Raw genomic sequence first — 17,542 nt, 5'->3', positions numbered from 1 at the left:
GGTGTAAAATATCAATATTAATATCACCTTTCTATTCATAGGAAATGTTATTTTCCAGTACCTTTATTTAAATTAACATTACACAAGAAAATTTAACATAAAACTACATGCATGTAGAACAGGACTGTGAGAGAAAATGTTACCGAGACATTTCTTGGGCAGTAGACCAGCACATTAAAATGAATTCTGAAGCATCCTATGACAATCAAGGCCCTCACACTGTTGATGTTTAATCATAAAACATTCAAGCGTATATGCACACAGATAATTAGTTAACCTAACATTCTTTAACACACTGACAAACATGCTATTAGCCTAGGGCCTTTGTAGTTATCGAAGCTTCATCTGCTGAACATTACTTTCTGTTAGCCTTCTTCCCACTGTGTTACTCGCTTCCCCCAGTAATCAGCCATGACTGGATCCAGCCAGCCAGTCTTACAGGGAATATGTGTCACCAGACCCGAGGCGGTAGTCAGCTCAAAGCTTCCTCCTCCAGACACATCCTTACCTTCAGGATTATGCATGTGAAACAGAGAAGAAGACTGTGTTTTACGACTCAGTCATCAGATTTTAAACAGCTTCCTCTTATCTTAGCTGCTCTAGCAAGTATTCCACAGTGCTTCCTTGCATTATCTTATTGTTTGATGTCGAGATGCATGTTATTAACTTGAAAGCAAATCAAAGGGTTATAATTAACAAACAATCAATATTAGCTTCCTTCCCCTGTCTCCAACTCTCTCTCTCTCGCTCTCTCTCTCTCTCTTTCTCTCCCGTTTGCACTTGTACCCGGTTCTGTTGAAACTCTTTCTCATTAATACAGTGCTGTCCCAGTGGCCCTTGTTAAAGTGCTAAGTGTCTTTTACATAAATGGGTCCTGGCAGTGATGGATCAATGCTCTCCCACACCTGTCGTACCCAGTGGGCACAAGTCATCCTGCCCGCTGATGGCTCTCACTATGCCTGTAATTGACGGCATCTGAATTGTCATGGAGAAGCGCTGTCTCTGTGTCCCATGGATGGATCTCTGCTGTCCATCTTCATTAGGAGCACAGTCTTCCAGCATGCACACCGATCTCCCTCCAGGGCACCGAGGATTTATCAGCCTTTCTCTTTCCCATACACATTCCCCGTTCTCCTTTTACGAGACCCTGTAGCTTCACGTTCTGCTTCGGTCTGCTTTGAACCGTCGTTGTCCATCCCGCTTCACCCCACTTTGCCAAACTAGTTCAAGTTCAATTGTCCAGACGTGACCAGCAGCGGTGGTTCTCCTCTCAGAGCAGGAGGTTTATTGGGAAAACCTCCACTTATGACCCATATTTGCAGGTTTCTAAATTCACAGGCTGCATGGTGACACTTTTTGTTTCCAATTTCACTGCTACATGATGTGACCTATAATGGTGGCCCTCCCTTTTATGGAGTTTCATCGCCTGCGTAGTCTTCTGCAGTGTGGGATGTAGAGTAACCGTGTTGATCAGTGTCTTGTGTGCTGCGATTTTATTCCAAGTGCTAATAGAAGAGCAGCATGAAAATGAAGCCATCATCAAAAGGCGAGATATTATTTTGTTTGGCCTCCAAGTAGCATCTAGATGCTCAATTTCATGAAAGGAAGAGGCATTTAAAATGGCCAGCTTCTGACTCTGAAACAACAAGCGCCTCGAGGCAGATGGAAGAGGTTTTAAGATCAAATGCATTTATTTAGTAGCAATATGTTTGAATCAAACTGCAAAGTGGCCATGTTAACACCTGTGGGTGGGTGGGTGGGTGGGTGTGTGTGTTTGTGAGAGAGAGAGAGAAAGTTCTTTTTCATGTGCTTGAAAAAATTCTTCTCTATTCATCATAGTGTGTGTTGGGGGTTACACTATAAAGGGAGTTACATAATCAGATTACTTTTATCAAGTAATTGGTAAAATAATGCATTACTTTTTAAGAAAACATCTAAGCTACTTTTTTCAAAAAAGTAATGGCAGTTACTTTTTAATTATTTATTGACTGACAGGTTTCCTACCCCATGTTGAGTAGAATTATCAAGAAAGTACAGAGGAGTTGTGCGCTGTGTAAACATGTTACTGTATTACTAAACTAAATGTGAACATGCATTAATTTTTAAAAAAAGCACACAGTATTCCTCAAAATGAATAGAGAAATGTAAACTCAGAATATGATGCAAACCTGCAATAATTAAGTGTTAAATAACAAAAATATCCTTTATGTATTTAATTTAATTTTATTAATCAGTATCTTTGCTGCTGGCCTTCGATGAAACAGCTCCACCATAAGCAAAAATTACTTGAACCAACGTTTCTGTTTTTTTGTTTGTTTTTTTTTTGCAGAAGAGTGTTGAACTTTCTTCTCCTGCATTCTAATGTTCTTTTAATGTTCTTTTTCATCAGCCTTAGGCTTATTAATTTCACTTTTTGTTGTGAAAGGGCTTTTACATTTGCTAAAAATAGAACTTTTTAGATGAAAAAAACAAACAAACAAGCCCTGCTCTGCCCAGATTTAAAAACTAATGTAACTTTCCATAAAAAGTAAGTAACATAATTTGTTGTTTTTTAGAGAGTAACGCAATATTGTAATTCATCACTTCTAAAAGTAGTTTCCCCAACACTGATCATGTCTGCATTTATTTGATCAGAAAAACAGTAGTATTCAGTAGTAAATACAATTCAAAATGTAGTTTGTTTTCAATAACGCCAAAACTGAATTTTTAACAGCCATTCGTTTTCAGTAATATGTCCAGTATCTGCCATTTTACATGCTGCTCCTTTAGGTTCCTTCTATAGGTATGCAACAGGGCTAGTTAAGAGTCTGATGGAGGTCTTACAGCACCACAGTTGATGTTCATAACATGAACATTGATATTCATCAATATATGACATTAAAATGCTTGGTCGTTAATCTTGCTTTTAGAGCTGTTTCAGCTAGTCGGCAGTACAACCTGTATCTTGAATGTTCCGCTTTGATTAAAAGTGCTACTTGGCCTGACAAATTTGAGAAGCACTGATCTACAGTATTCTCCAGACCGTATCCCAGGAGCCTTTTTGTGGAGCACCTTATATTCCTCCCAGAGCCCACAAGCTCTTTACTCCTAATTCAATCACTAGAGCTTTTTGTGCTCCCTTATTTTCCATCCCAGTGCCCAGGCAATAGACCTTACTCCATGACATTCACTGACACAATGGAAGATTGATGAAGCACATTTGTTTCTGAAGCATTCATATCCAAAATCATTTCATACGGGTTTGGTAATTAATTACTTCTGAAGTGATGCTCAAGGTCAAAATGTAGGACACTGTCTCCCACCTGATTCACAGAGAACCCTTTCAGTACACACAAACTCACACCCACCTGCACTCTGGCTCTGTTCTAAAACCTAATGAACTGCCTACACAGATAGCATTTTAAGCAGCATAGGCTCATTGAAAACCTGCATCTACCTACATTTTTGCAAAGCTCCAAAAATGTACCTGTTTTCAGCTAAAATGAACAACCATTTTCTTTTCTTCTTTTGTATGTGTGTTTTCTTCCTTTAAACACACACACACACACACACACATATATATATATATATATATATATATATATATATATATACACATATTATAAACATACTACACACACTTATAGCATACTTTTTCAGGATGTCACAAATTCTTTTAATCACTCACTGAGCCCCCTAACTAATGTTACTTGACTTTTCATTCTTCATTTCCTTTGTTTCATTCCTTTTTTTACTTTTTCTAAGAGTTGTTTTTGCCGATTATCATACATATGAGGCTCCGAGTGCAAAACGACAGAAAGGCCTGTGGGCAAAATGACAAGAGCATTAAACAGATGCTATTCAGCCTCATTCCTCACTCCGGCCAAAAGAAGACACTGGATTTAGTTGAATTTGTCCCTCTCTGTGCATATAAACGCATGCCACCGATGCCCACTCTAGCAGACCTAAGTGTACTTACTGTATGCTTTCTGAATTCACACAGCAATCCCAGAGTTCCCTCATAACCGCACAGAGCAGTTTTGCTGCATCTCAGACCAGAACCCGCACATATGTTGTACATTAAGGGAGGGGGGACATGTCTCAACAGAAGTTGGAAAATTAAAGCGGGGAGGAGGCACAGGACACACAGGGCTCATCTGTGGACTCCCTGCCCGAGCACAGATCCACATAATTACAATATAGCCCTAATTGCATTGTGGAAGACTGCTGGAAATCCTTCTGCAACACAAAGGAATCAGAGATGTATCGGCCTCATTAGCATAGATATTAGGCTCCCATTATGTTTTTGTAGCAGACGGAGGGCAGCAGTGCTCAAGCCCCATTCTTTACTGTGCAAGGCGGATCTGCTTAAACTGCTCTCCTGAGGGAACACAGCCTCCCACCCCTCAAAAAACACACATGCAATCTGTTTCACTGGGATTAAGCACATTTCAGAACGTTAATATGACACATTTCAGGCTCTGCTGCTTGGATTAACAGTTAGAAGAGCTCATGGAAGAGCAGTCAAGTTTGGAGCTCTAAGCCAGCCTTCAATGTGCTTGGGATAGTGCTGCGTAAAAAAAGAAACACGTTTTTTGATGTGCTTTCAACTGAAAGTCACTTACTCCACTCCACAGTCCACAATTTCACTTTTTTTTTCTTTTTGGCAATGCTTTGTTCGGTTATCTAACTTATCTCTGTTCTAAGTGAGCGGTTTTGCGATTTAACGATTGCCTCTTAATATTACTGCACCGTTTGCTCACTCCCTGATTCTCTTTTTTCCCCTTTTTAAAGTATGTTACGCTTTTTTCCCCTTCTCTCAGTTTTTCTATCCCTTTTAGGCACTCCTCTGTCTGCTCTTTCCATCTCTGATGATTATCCACCTCCACTTGTCATTGCTCCACTTAAAGCCACTTACATCTGCAAGGCAGTAAATGGATCTCCTCTCCCCCTCTTAAAAAAAAAAAAAAAAAAAGAGCTCCAAAAAGTCTTTTATGTTTATAGGTACACCTCAACCAGTCTCCACTCGTGCTCGGGCAAATAGACGTGCTTGTGGAACTCATAAATATGCATGAACTGGGATATTATTATGTTGTAAGTGATTGACAGTGATAAGGACTCTTCATCTGTCAGTGGGGGTTGAAATTAGCAGCTACCGATTAACTGTTCTTCCCTAATGACTGCTTGTGTTTTTGTGTCATCAACAGAACTCTTGAAAGATCGCTGTTTTAATAATGGAATAAGAAATACTTAGTGGCACAGATCCAGTTTGCATGGCAGGTCACGTAAATGTTAGTTTTAATCTTTGTTCCTGTTAAATCATATAAACATAAAGGGTTAGTTCACCCAAAAATGAAAATTGCCATGTGTTTTACTGACCCTCAAGCCATCCTAGGTATATATGGCTTTCTTCTTTCAGGTGAATCCAATCGGATTTTTATTAGAAATTGTCCTGGTACTTCTAAGCCCTTTCATTGCAGTGGGCAGGTGTCTTTGGGAAATGTTTTAACAAAGTTTTCTTACTTTAGCAAAGGAAAACTCTTCTTGGCTTGTATTGAAATCCTGACTTTTTTTTCTTTACGAATCCTCGCTTTGTCCTCCTAAATCGTGACTGGAGTTTTGTTCTCTCTCCGCGTTTGTCACTATTCACGCAATGCTAAAATTTAAAAATAAAAATACACCAGAACTGCCCCAGCATATGACAAATACAGCGGAAGTGACGGAAAAGATTTTATTACATTTAAAATATGGATATTTTTCTTAAAATAAAAAAAAAAAAAAAAACACATGCATTCGCTACAGGAGGCCTTCAATAACCCCCCCAGAGCTGCTTGAGGCATGTTTTATTACATTTGTGTGCACTTTATTTACCGTATTTTGAACTGTTAAAAGTGCCAGGACTGAAGATGAGTAAAACACATGCTCATATAATTTACATTTTTTGGTGAACTAATCTTTAAGGCCGATTGACAATGCATCGACAAACAAGGTGGACAATCATCAGATTACAGTATTTCACTTCCCGGGCATTCACAACCCCACAAGTTGTGATTCAGCATGTCCAATCAGCCAAAACAAGCCCGACAGATGGCAAAAGACACAGACAAGGGTAAAATACTGATCTGACTAGGTCTGCTACAGTCTGTTGGTGTGGTGAGCCAAGGGTAAAGCCATTTTCTTGATATGGATCATGCCTTTGCTCCACTGTGAATCAGTGATCAGCATTCAAACATGTGATATGTTGTATACTGCACTTAATCAACTGCTCATGTTTGTTGCTGGTTCTAATACATTTTTTGCCTGCTCTGTCCTTCAATAAAATCCTTTTTGCAAATGCAAATTGCATTTGACATTCAAATAACAACCTATACTGTTGAGATCAGACTGTAATGACCAGGATGTTGTTAAAAATGCATTTACAATGCAAGTGCAAAGTGGAAGGTGCTACACCCAGTCAGGAACAGCCTAATAATTATTTAAATTATGTAGTATTTTTTTATCATTAATTCCTTCTCTTTTATTTCTAACTCACTGTGACTGAGTGAGCCACATTTATTGCATCTGACAGAGTTCTGGCAGTGTGGCATTCATGCTGCGTGACTGCTTCTACAAGCTGTACAATCTGACTTTTACCCAAGATCTCACCTGGAATATATTGTTTACCCTTTAGTTTCATTAAATGCTCTTTTAGGACTGGCGAGAACATTTTGTTTGCTTGGAGTAATAGTATGTTTTAATGATAAAAAAAAAAAAAAAAAAAAAAAAAATATATATATATATATATATATATATATATATATATATATATATATATATATTCCTCATGATACAGCCACTTTAAAATCAGTGCATTGGGGATGTCACTGGAATAAATGTTTTCTTAATGTAATAAATAAATGTTTTTTGTTTCTTGATGGGAAGGCTGCATTATCTTTGGAGATTGTGTCATCAATAAATAAACCAAATAAAAGCATCTTTATCTCGGCAGCGCAGCGTGTTGGTAATTAACTGGGGCTAACAAATTGGACACACGCAGGAGGAGGGAACGCGGCTCGCTGTCTTCTTAGAAAATCACAAATGCACTCTAAACATTTTCTCTGTTTGCTTTTTCTGCTGCCAACCTCCCCCTCCACACCTCCTCGCCCTCCGTCTGAGAGCCGTCACAAACTGCTTCTAATCAAGCTCTGAGCTGTTTAAAATGTGCTGCTTGATTTGCTTCATTTTTCAGTCTCTCTTACTCTCCCATCTTTCTTCTCCCTCTCTCGCTTTTCATACATTTATTGATTTTCCTAATTCGATTATACAACAAAAATGAAATGGCTTGCAGTTTTGTCAAGAACAAATATCTTGTTTAATTAAATTGTTTAATCATGCCTGGTGGAGTCGGAGTCGGAGAGGATTCAGTCAGAATTTAATTGGCCGTCTTCCTTCATTAGGACACATAGAGGACACCCTCCGAAGGATTCAGACCTAGTAAGGGTAACCCTAAAAGCAAGTGAATAATGGAAAACCCACGCAAAGAGTATTCATAACTATGGCTAATATGAGTGGGGAGATAATCTTATCTGCTGGAACTCTTGGGAGCTAATGAAAGGGTAGTTGCTGCTGTAGGACAGAAAGTACATAGACCAATGGACCTCATTTCCGTCTTGTCAAAGGCTCCCTGCTCATTTTCTTTATTAGAAAATTGAGTGGTGGAAGAGAGAGAACGTAGCATCAATCCTTCACTCCAAGTCCACTTATGCATCATGCTGAAAGAAAGGCATTGACCAGGAGTGAGCTTGAAACAGAAGGCAAATGTTTCCAATCATATTCGCTGTATTGCCTTTCTGTTGCCCAGGAGACTAAACTGTGTCTCAACTGTGAGCTGCCGTGCATAACTTTTCTTTGATTTCAAAGCCTCTGTGAATAACCTTATGTAAATCTGGGCAATACTGCATGATTGTATTTAATTGTGCAGCAGTGTTAGAGTCAAACAACAGTGAAAATGACACCGTGTTTGTACACATGATTTTCTGAATATCATATAATGCTGAAAGCACCTGTGATCGGTGAAGTAATCAGCGACTAACAAAGTCAAGAAAATTTGTAAAAGATTCAACTTGCAGGTACAGTTTTAAGCTTTCCTGCGTTGACGTATTTCCTGTGGAAAGAGGAAGCTTGAATTGAAGTGTATCAGCATATTAAGTTTAAAAAAAGACGAGACAAGATCATAAAAAATGACAGAAAAATTAGCTGTACAGATGAGTGGAATTGTAAATGCTAACTGCATATATCTGCTAAAAGTACATTTTCAGCATTAATGAGTACACTAGCACATAAATGGCTTCAAAGCTAAACTACATCAACTAAAAGCCACATAACTCTAATTTTGATTTTATGGGGTCTTTAATCCCTGACATCTCTTTTTTCAGCCTTTGTTTTCTGTCAAAACCGGAGAAATTAGAAAGAAAACTAAGAAATCTGTTGTGTGGAAATCCCATCCATTTGTGGTTCTGCTTTAGAGGATTGAAGAGTCATTCTCCTGCGATTAGCTGCTAGCTCGGAAGGGTTCTGTAGAGATTCCCTATGGTATGACTGCCAGCGCTTTGAGAGCATCTTTAGTGTGCACCCAACCAGTAATGTTTTATGTCTGAGGGAGAGCATCTTTAAATGTGCACCCAAAAACCAGTAATGTTTTATGTGTCTGAGGGCAACACAAGATGCCAGTTTTTGCATTTTTTTACAGGATAAATGCTTCCTGGAGCTACATTATCAACAACCATTACTCCAGCAGTGAGGAGCCATCTTCCTTTCAAAGGCTCTCTAACATTTGTAGCATATTATTAAAAGTGAACTTTAATTCTCATAGTGATCTTTCTTTTTGTTATTAGGTAACTTGTTTTTATTTAAAAGCTAAATTAACAGTTAGTTAGCTGGCTTTATGCCAACAAGCACCTGATCTAGTGCATCTACCATCAACAACTGAAGACACTCATTCTTGTCAGTTTTGTTGGAGTCTTCTGTTTTAAAGCTGAACTGTGGGGAGATATTAACTCTGACAGCCCTGCAAGAGTGAACAAAGCTCATTTTGCAGTGTGACATTTTAATTTTAGAAGCTCTTGGCCTGATAGCACGTACAATGACAACAGTATGTCAGCAGATGCCGGTATTACTGCAAACGCACAGCTGTCACATCAAATGCAATTGTGATTATTAATTATTTGTCATAGATTTCTCTGCATTTTTGGAGAAGTTTTCTGTGGTGCGGATTTTAAGAATATGGAATAAAGCCCATATATTTGGTGAGTTAAAAGCCTAAATTGAGGAACAACAATTCCTTTGTGGTTTTATTTTTAGAAATCTTTCAAATAAATAAATAAAAGACTTTAGAGGAACTGTGTTAAATCGGCGATATTTGACATTATACAATTGAGTTGAGGAACTTTGCTGCAGGGATTGGGTTTCTGGCCTGCTGGTTAGAAGCGTAAGAGTGTTCGTGCTACTGTTATTCACGGAGAAGGTCCAGGCTTAGGGATGAATCAGGGGACTTTGCTAGAAGTGCAGAAATGCGTGATGGGGATTACTGGAGCCAAAGTGTCAGTGGAAAATTGGATTTTTAGCAAAGAGCCATTAAAGCAGGAAAAACTGAATGTGAGGTTTCACAGATGCTCATTAATTTGAGGTAATAAAAGATATGAAAAAAAACAATCATATGAAGTCCCACCAATTTTGTATTTTCTTTATAAAAGGGACTGGATGTGTGTGTGTGTGTGCGTGTTGAGGGAAAATGGGAGGAGTAATGCAGTGGCATATGTTTAATATGTTTGAAAGTGTGCCTGAACCGTTTCTACGTTCTGATGCCAAATAACAGGGCCGCACATGTAGGACATCTGCTCTCTTTACTTTTGAATGCTTCTCAGTTGCACATATCAATGATCTACATTTGTAAGTATGTGAGACCTTTTATTTGCTGGTGTAAAAGTGTGTCTCCCGTCTTCATTGTGTCTTCCTGAGATCTTCTGCTGCTCATAAATCCACTCTTGGTGTGAAATGGCAGCCATTGCCGATGGCGGTCACACCTCACGCACCTGTAGTAATCCAATATGTATTCCAAGGATCCCCGTAGCCCTGCTCTCTCAAGAATGTTTGTGACATTTTATTTCTTCCTGATCTAGAAACAAGTGATTCCAGCACTCTCTCAGCAACAACAAATGTCCATTCTGATTAAAAGAAACAGTGGATTCCTATGGATATTCTTTCAAAGTGCACTTTTTTGAATCTGTACTGACAGTGTACTAATTAAGGGGTCTATTATTTTATTAATATGTTATTTTCAAAGAGTTTTTGAAGTATATTACAAGTGTGCGTTTATTGCAATTAAGTGCACTTCTTTTTCACAAGATTACTCACAGACAAGAATATTTTTGCGACTCCTTTGTCTTTTTTTAAATGTATTTTGTCTAAATAATCTGTAAATCTTGGTATTCATTGTTCTAATGTTTCCCATTTTTTGGTTTCTCCTCCTTTAGTGAGTAAACTGAAGGTGCACAAGTCCAACCAGAGTCTGCAGTTTCTGGAGGACAGTCGGGTGCGTGTCAACTGCTCCATCACCTCTCAAACCAGCCCAGACTCTCAGCATGCTGTGCTATGGTACGCACGTAAAGCCGAGGCAGGAGAGCCAGATGAGCTGCTGCTGAAGATCGAACACTCTGGAGCGTTTGAGTATGGAGCGTACGCTGAAGAGGAACGTCTCCGCAGCCGTGTGCAGTCAGAGAGGCTCTCTCCTCGGCTGTATGGCCTTACCCTGCACCGTGCCGAGTCCAGCGACTCTGGAACATACTACTGCCTAGTGGAGGAGTGGCTCATGGACCCTGATGGACTCTGGTATCGCCTGGCGCAAGACTCTTCCGGCTTTTCACATGTGGTCGTGAGACAGCCAGGTAAGAACGTATATTCGTATTTAAAATAACTGCATTTATTAAAAGAAAATCTTACTTTTATTAGGCAAGGACACGCAATATTAAATGTTACAGCCATTTATAATGTTGCAAAAAAATGTATTTCACAAAAATGCAGTTTGTTTTATTTTATCAAGGAATCTTGCAAAAATGTGTCATGCTTTCCACAAAAAAAATTAAGTACAACCGTTTTCAACAGTGATAATAAGAAAAGAAGAAATATTAAAATGAGTTCTGAATGATAATGTGACATTGAAGACTGCGATGACTGAAATTCAACTTTGCAGTAATTAAAACAAATCACATTTAAAATGCATTCAAGTGGAAAACAATTTTCTTTATTAAGTTTTTTATTTAAATGTTGTTGTTGTTTTGCTAGAAAATGAGAAAATACACTAATTGGTGTTGTTAAACTATAGCTTTGAAGCTAAAAATTAATAGACCATTCCAAAACACTGCTTTTTTTTGATTAGTTGTCATTTTTGGCCATTAAATGCTTTAAATTGCAATGTGTTTATTTGGGATTTGGGAGAAATACCTAAACGTAGTAAAATCATAGAAACTGATCATTTTGTAGTGGTCTCTTTAATTTTTAACAGGCTAGCAGAAATTGCTTGAATAAAATAAACAAAAATAAACATATCAGGCCTTCCTGAAATTAACAGTCAACATTTTCTAAAGGTTTTTCAGAAGTATTCCCTGGTCCGTTTTTTGTATCTTGTTCATGGAAAGTGCTGGACAGTGTTTACAATGGCACCCAACTAGCCGAGTTGGCCTTTATTCCTATAGCAGAAGCCTTTGAGATTCAGTTGTAGGTGTGTGTGGCAGTCCCATGGGCTTACCAGGCCATCTGGCATGAGAGGATCGGAAAGAGCAGCATGAAAACATTCTCCCCCTGAGACCACCGTGGAGCGCAGCCATCCTGAGCTCATGCCTGCCCAAACTGAATCATTCATCAGCATGTGCGCATTTATGAGAGGAAGACATAAAGAGAGACACAGGCTTTGTACGCTTCAAATGAAAGCGTATTAGTCCCCTCGGGGAGCCCCCCTCACATGGGCCACAGACCTTAACACTCACAGTGCAAGCGGCAAGGGGGAAGTCAGACCCTCATAACGGACACAATCACGATTGCCAGAGCCCAACGGCTTTACTCCTGACGCCCATCTGAGTGCCACACAGCTGCTGCTCTTCTATCCCCCCCCCGCGCAGCAGCCCGTGAAGACCCCTGCTGCAAAAACCACCTTAGCTCTTCATCTGTTTGTCCCCTCTTTTTCCTGTAATATCATGACCTACCTTCTGTAGGCAGGTCTTGTGTGGTTCAGGTGAATGTCTGTGAGTTCTGCATTAGTCTGATGCCATCTGGCCTCTTTGACAGCACTGAATCAAAGCTTTGAGGAGCCGGAAGGACAGATCGCGCCCCCACATCTCTGCCGCTCTTCAATATTACTGCACTACACTTGGGTCATCGACGTACCGCTGTTACACAGACACGTTTTGTTGTGTAGTTTGTCCTCGGGTCTGTTGAGCAAGTAGCTTTAGGAGCACAGGTGGTCAAGACATCTGCTCTTCTGAAACAAATCAAGGTCAAGAAAAGTGAATTGTGGCACTTTTGGTTGATTTTTAGTGGTCGGATAACTTCAAAAAGTAATAAATTATTGTGATAAATGAATAATGCAAATCTAATGTTCACATGGACATGCTGATCATCACAGAAGCCCTTATTTTGCATATTGTTCATGCATCATGCATTTTCTATTCTTCAGCATGACTGCATTTCCCCTAGCATACAGTATTTAATCTTCTCAGCACTGCTTTAGACAAACTGTCTTTCATGAATTCTGTATTTTATACCTCTTTCTATTTTTTCCTCCTATCTGTGTATATACACAGTGTATATCTCAATAATATATCTAAATATGCACTTAAATTCCAGACATATTTCCCTGGGGATGCAAGTGTGAGTGTCAGACCACCTCCCCGCTGCATGATTGCTCGAAATAGCAACCATATAAATGTATTTACAAATAGATAGTTGATGAAAGGTTCAGCACCTCGTAATCTGCCATCTTCAAAGTTAAATTGCACTGCTTTTACATGAGCAGAAGATAAGAGGAGCCCCTTAAAGTGTGCCGGAAAATGCAGTCTTATTTTTAGCTGATCTCAGCTCAAGACCCTGCTGAAGGAGCTTGTGACTTCTCACACGAAATGTGATGATCCTCACCTTCATCTGAGAGTGACATATTGAACTGCTTGTTCCACATCCATGGATGCTTTATGCCTTAGATTATTAGATTATTTGAGAATAGCATTAATTGTAGATTGTGTTGGAATATATAAATGATTTTTGTACTTGCTAGGTATAGTTATCATTATTTGCTCACCCCTAATATCGACTTTCTTTTATCTGATGATAAAAGGTGCTTTAATGCAACCTGTGTTGTTAAAAGCACTATATAAATAAAAATGATTGATTGATTATTATTATTATTATACACGTTTTGCTGCTTAATAGTTTTGTGGAATTTTTTTTCTGGATGTTTTGATAAATAGAACATTTAGATGTCTCCTTGTGTTTAACAAAAGTCATGCTTTTTGGTTGAATAAATCCTTTAATTAAACTAGAATATGTGGCTCTATATAAATGTAGCAGTGAGTTTGCGACAGATGCTACCCCAGTCTTTGAAGAAGATTAGAAATGTTGTCATGCACTTAATGATTTTTATTATTACTTTTATTGCAGTGGTAAAGTTGCAGGTGGAGGAGGCAGAATCTAATATAACAGTACCTGAAGATGGATCAATCCGGCTGGGTTGCAGCATTCTGTCCCAGTCCTCAAAGGATTCCCGCTTCTCTGTATCCTGGTATGTGTACCGTTTAGGACAAGAGGAGGAGGATGAACAAGAGTGCGTCTTTTCTATCGGTCATGATGCAGTTTTTGGAAATGGCAACTGCAGCCCTACGGAGGAACCTGGTCCAAACTCTCGCCTGCAGTTTGAACGTACCACCTCAGAACTGTACAGTCTGACCATCCAGAAAGCTCGATCCAGAGATGCCGGCAACTACTACTGCCATGTGGAGGAGTGGCTGCTGAACCCACGCAATGCCTGGTATCGCCTGGCCACCAACAACTCTGGAGTCACCATTGTTAATGTTGTGGAGCAGGGTGAGCATTTGCACTTTATAAGCACTAACCAAAAATTACAATTTAAAACCCAACAATGACAATGATCTCAAAGAAAAAAGACATGCTAAAGTCGTATTTTGTAGTGGCTGGATTTTGGAAGTCTGACAGTAATTAGTATTAAGCACTACTGTAAGTTACCTCTGCCCGGTTTAAATGAAATTAAGTAATAAATCAGTTACATTACTTTAATAAAGTAATTGAAATAGTTACTCTACTTACATTTTGAAAAAGATCATTTGTAATCTGTAATTTATTACATTTCTAAAGTAACCGTTAGGCTCTTTTTTTGTTCTTGTACATATTTAACTTCCGTGTTAAATTGTTCTAACGCTTTCTGTCCCTCTCCAGTCTCTACCCTACAGTCAGTGGTTTGTTCCAACGATTCCCTGTTCTACTTCGTCTTCTTCTACCCCTTCCCTATCTTTGGCATCCTCCTTATTGCTGTCCTGCTGGTGCGCTACAAGACCCGCAGCTCCAGCAAGAACCAGGAGGGCAAGAACGGAGCGCCGCTCTTGTGGATCAAAGAGCCTCATCTCAGCTATTCCCCAACCTGTCTGGACCCCCCAGCCCTCAGCCTTCACCCCGGCTCTGTGGAGTAACAGTGACACCAACGTGACCCTGTCTCGCTCAGAGACTCGCTCATCTACACTCTCTCTCTGACTCGATCTCTGTTTTTCTTCTCCTCCTCGTCCGTGATGAGGCCACCAGAAAGTAATCTGGGCTTCTAGCCTGGCCTGTCAATCCGTCCATATGACTGACTAAGACCTTCCTCAGTTGAAGTTGCCATGACTACGGTGGCTGCTGGCGCTGATGCCTAGACATTCGCTTTGCTTTCTTTTTCCTGATCTTTTTTTTTTTTTTTTTTTTAAATATGATTTCATTCATGCTCTTGTGTGAGAACCTTTCTTTTGAGGTGGCAGTATCCGTGAGCCTTGATGTATTTTACCCGACTGACACCAATTCCTTTCCTCTCTGGGATCGGAAACAGCAGTTCCTTTTTGCTTTTTTACTCCCGTCTATGAAGTCTGGTGGAAACCATTACATATTATTTGTTATTTTGTCTGTGCATATTTTTGCTTCAGAAGACTGGAAGGTCATTGCTGGACTTTGAACGTTTCTAGGGACAATGGTGTATGGATGAAGGAAGAGAAGGACAATATTCCCTCAGAAAAACTCTGAAAGCTGACAATGGATGTATATTGATTTTGTTTGTGTGCACGTGCCACAGAACTGACCTGAGAACTGCCTCTGTTTAGATGGATATAGACTATGGAGAGCCCTCATTGCCCACAGACTCATGGATATACACAAACCCCAGCTCAACCTCACTGCCAAAGACCAATACAACTTCAAAAGCAACAAATTCAAAGACACTGAATTGGATTAGATCTGGGTAACATGATGTTGGAAAAGACAGTGAGCTTCCTACGCTGACATGTTTCCTCATCGCTGGTGCTCAGATGTATCTACATGGCCCCAAATTGCCCATTTCATTTCAAAGTCTTCTTGACCTTTCCAATGTTAAGGAGATCCATTTATTATAACACCCTGATGTGTATATGAGTGTGTGCTTGTTTGTGTATATATACGCAACTGAACCCACATTCGGTGAGCATTGGCATCCTGGTATTTTAGTACAAGGTTGAATGGAAACAAAAGGGGGCATGAAAGGGCTTTTCTCTTCCAAGACGGCAGACAGGACACTATAGACTCAAGGGACATTCTCAGTGCCAAGATCTTTTTATCATCATACGTGCCCTGTAATGATCAAGAAGGAAAGCAGTTATATAAGTTATGAAGGGATTTGACATTTTTGTTTTATCTATATTCTAAGTCACATCAAGTGTTGTTGTTCTTCTCTTTATTGGTTTGTGTTTGAAATATGGTGCCCGATCTTTGTGTTACTGCTGAAAAAATTGTGAAACCTTATTGCGCAGTGTCATAACCTGTAACCTGTGAAGACCTACTAGTGTGACTATATCTCTGAGGATGAACATTTAGCATCTAAATTTTCGTCGGTCTCCATGAACACTTCGAAAACACTGCCATATTTTACCATTGAAGATGCTAGGATCCTCACATTTGCTCTGCAGTCCACACTAGTCCCGTTCCATTCAAGAAAGGTTCAACCTCTATACTGAAAGCATTTAGAGCTTAGCTGTAGCGTGAATGAATTTTATGTTAATTTTTCTTTTATTTCAACACGGACTATGAAATATAACGTGTTGTGTAGTAACAGCGACCTGCGTTCTGACACCAAACTGGATGTGTCTCACTTATAGACACCTGAAGATCTGTGAACAGTGCAACTTTCCCACAGAGTATCATCTGGGTCGCTGCCGCCCTCATATGATCTCAACAGTCAACATCGCGGCTTTTCTGTAAATGAAATTTAGATCCATTCAAAGCTTGTGATAGTCTTATTTATTGAATCATAAAACTCCTAGATAGAATACGTGAACCTCATAAATCTGAATAGACAGAACGTGACAGAAATAGAAGCAAACATTTAGGCAACTATAACTTGGCTACTTGCGCGCAGTGGCCTAGAGGATTATGGGAAGTAATTCTGAACCAGTCTGAGAATCTTCATACAGATGACACAGTGATCTAGCGCTCTTTATCTACTAAATTTTGTTGAACTGTACAGTGCATGACGATGAGTAAGGGGGACATTTTATTAATGTCTGAAAGTTGTGTGTCGTGACATCATGTCAGATCAATAGCATCCTCATCATCTCTACCTTGAAGAAGGCCTCGCTGATTCAAAGCACCTGTTCAGTCAGTTTAACACAGCAACTCTCAAATGTAATGCAAACTTCTGTTTGATAAATAGGTCGGCCTTCCTCGAGCAGGAGATGTGTAGTGTGACATTGGGTGTGATATTGCGGTTCTGCTGTCGTTCAATCTGTACAGACTTATTCAGAACTCTAAATAGTGTTTTTGTAGTTCAACATGCCCAGCTGAATCATAATGTTCTCACAATGTTGTAAATGCATTTCGAGGGCTGCATGTCATGGCTGTGTACTGGCAGTATAGCTGCAGAAAAACAAAACAAATAACAAAAAATATTGTGTTGATGTGTGTTCAGTTCAGCCAGTGCTGCTTTTTCAAGTGGTGGTTTTTATGTTCTTTTTTTTTTTTTAAATAACCAAAATAGTGCACTGAATATTTAAAAAAAGAAGTTGCCATAGTTTTTTTTTATGCTTATGTGTTTTGTTGTACTCTGTTCATTTTTTGTGTTTTTTATATCTATACTTATTTTATTAAATTGTAGCAATTGCTATTATGAAAGGCACTTTGCTATTGTCAGTTGATTGCAATAAAACGTTCAGTGCACCACAGATTGTGTTTATATAATGTATCAATTGTATTGGACCAGTTTGCAAATGTTAGTTTGGAGCATCTAAAAAGAGAGTTTAAATATTTGCTCATC

General features: G+C 39.2%; 1 protein-coding gene across 1 annotated transcript in view; it reads left to right on the top strand.

Annotated features, from left to right (window-relative positions):
* The window catches only part of igsf3 (immunoglobulin superfamily, member 3), a 126,339-nt gene extending 108,889 nt beyond the window's left edge, over positions 1 to 17,450 (top strand). Inside the window, exons 7-9 of the mRNA XM_043249536.1 lie at positions 10,491 to 10,901; positions 13,663 to 14,085; positions 14,455 to 17,450. Of these exons, the coding sequence (XP_043105471.1) occupies positions 10,491 to 10,901; positions 13,663 to 14,085; positions 14,455 to 14,705 (1,085 nt within the window). The 3' untranslated portion in view covers positions 14,706 to 17,450. The remainder of the gene's footprint in view (positions 1 to 10,490; positions 10,902 to 13,662; positions 14,086 to 14,454) is intronic.
* The last annotated feature ends 92 nt before the right edge of the window (positions 17,451 to 17,542 follow it).

The sequence above is a fragment of the Puntigrus tetrazona genome, chromosome 9, assembly GCF_018831695.1.
Source record: "Puntigrus tetrazona isolate hp1 chromosome 9, ASM1883169v1, whole genome shotgun sequence".
NCBI lineage: Eukaryota > Metazoa > Chordata > Actinopteri > Cypriniformes > Cyprinidae > Puntigrus > Puntigrus tetrazona.
Note: the sequence above shows the minus strand (reverse complement) of the source record. Positions and strands in the feature narration are given on the sequence as shown.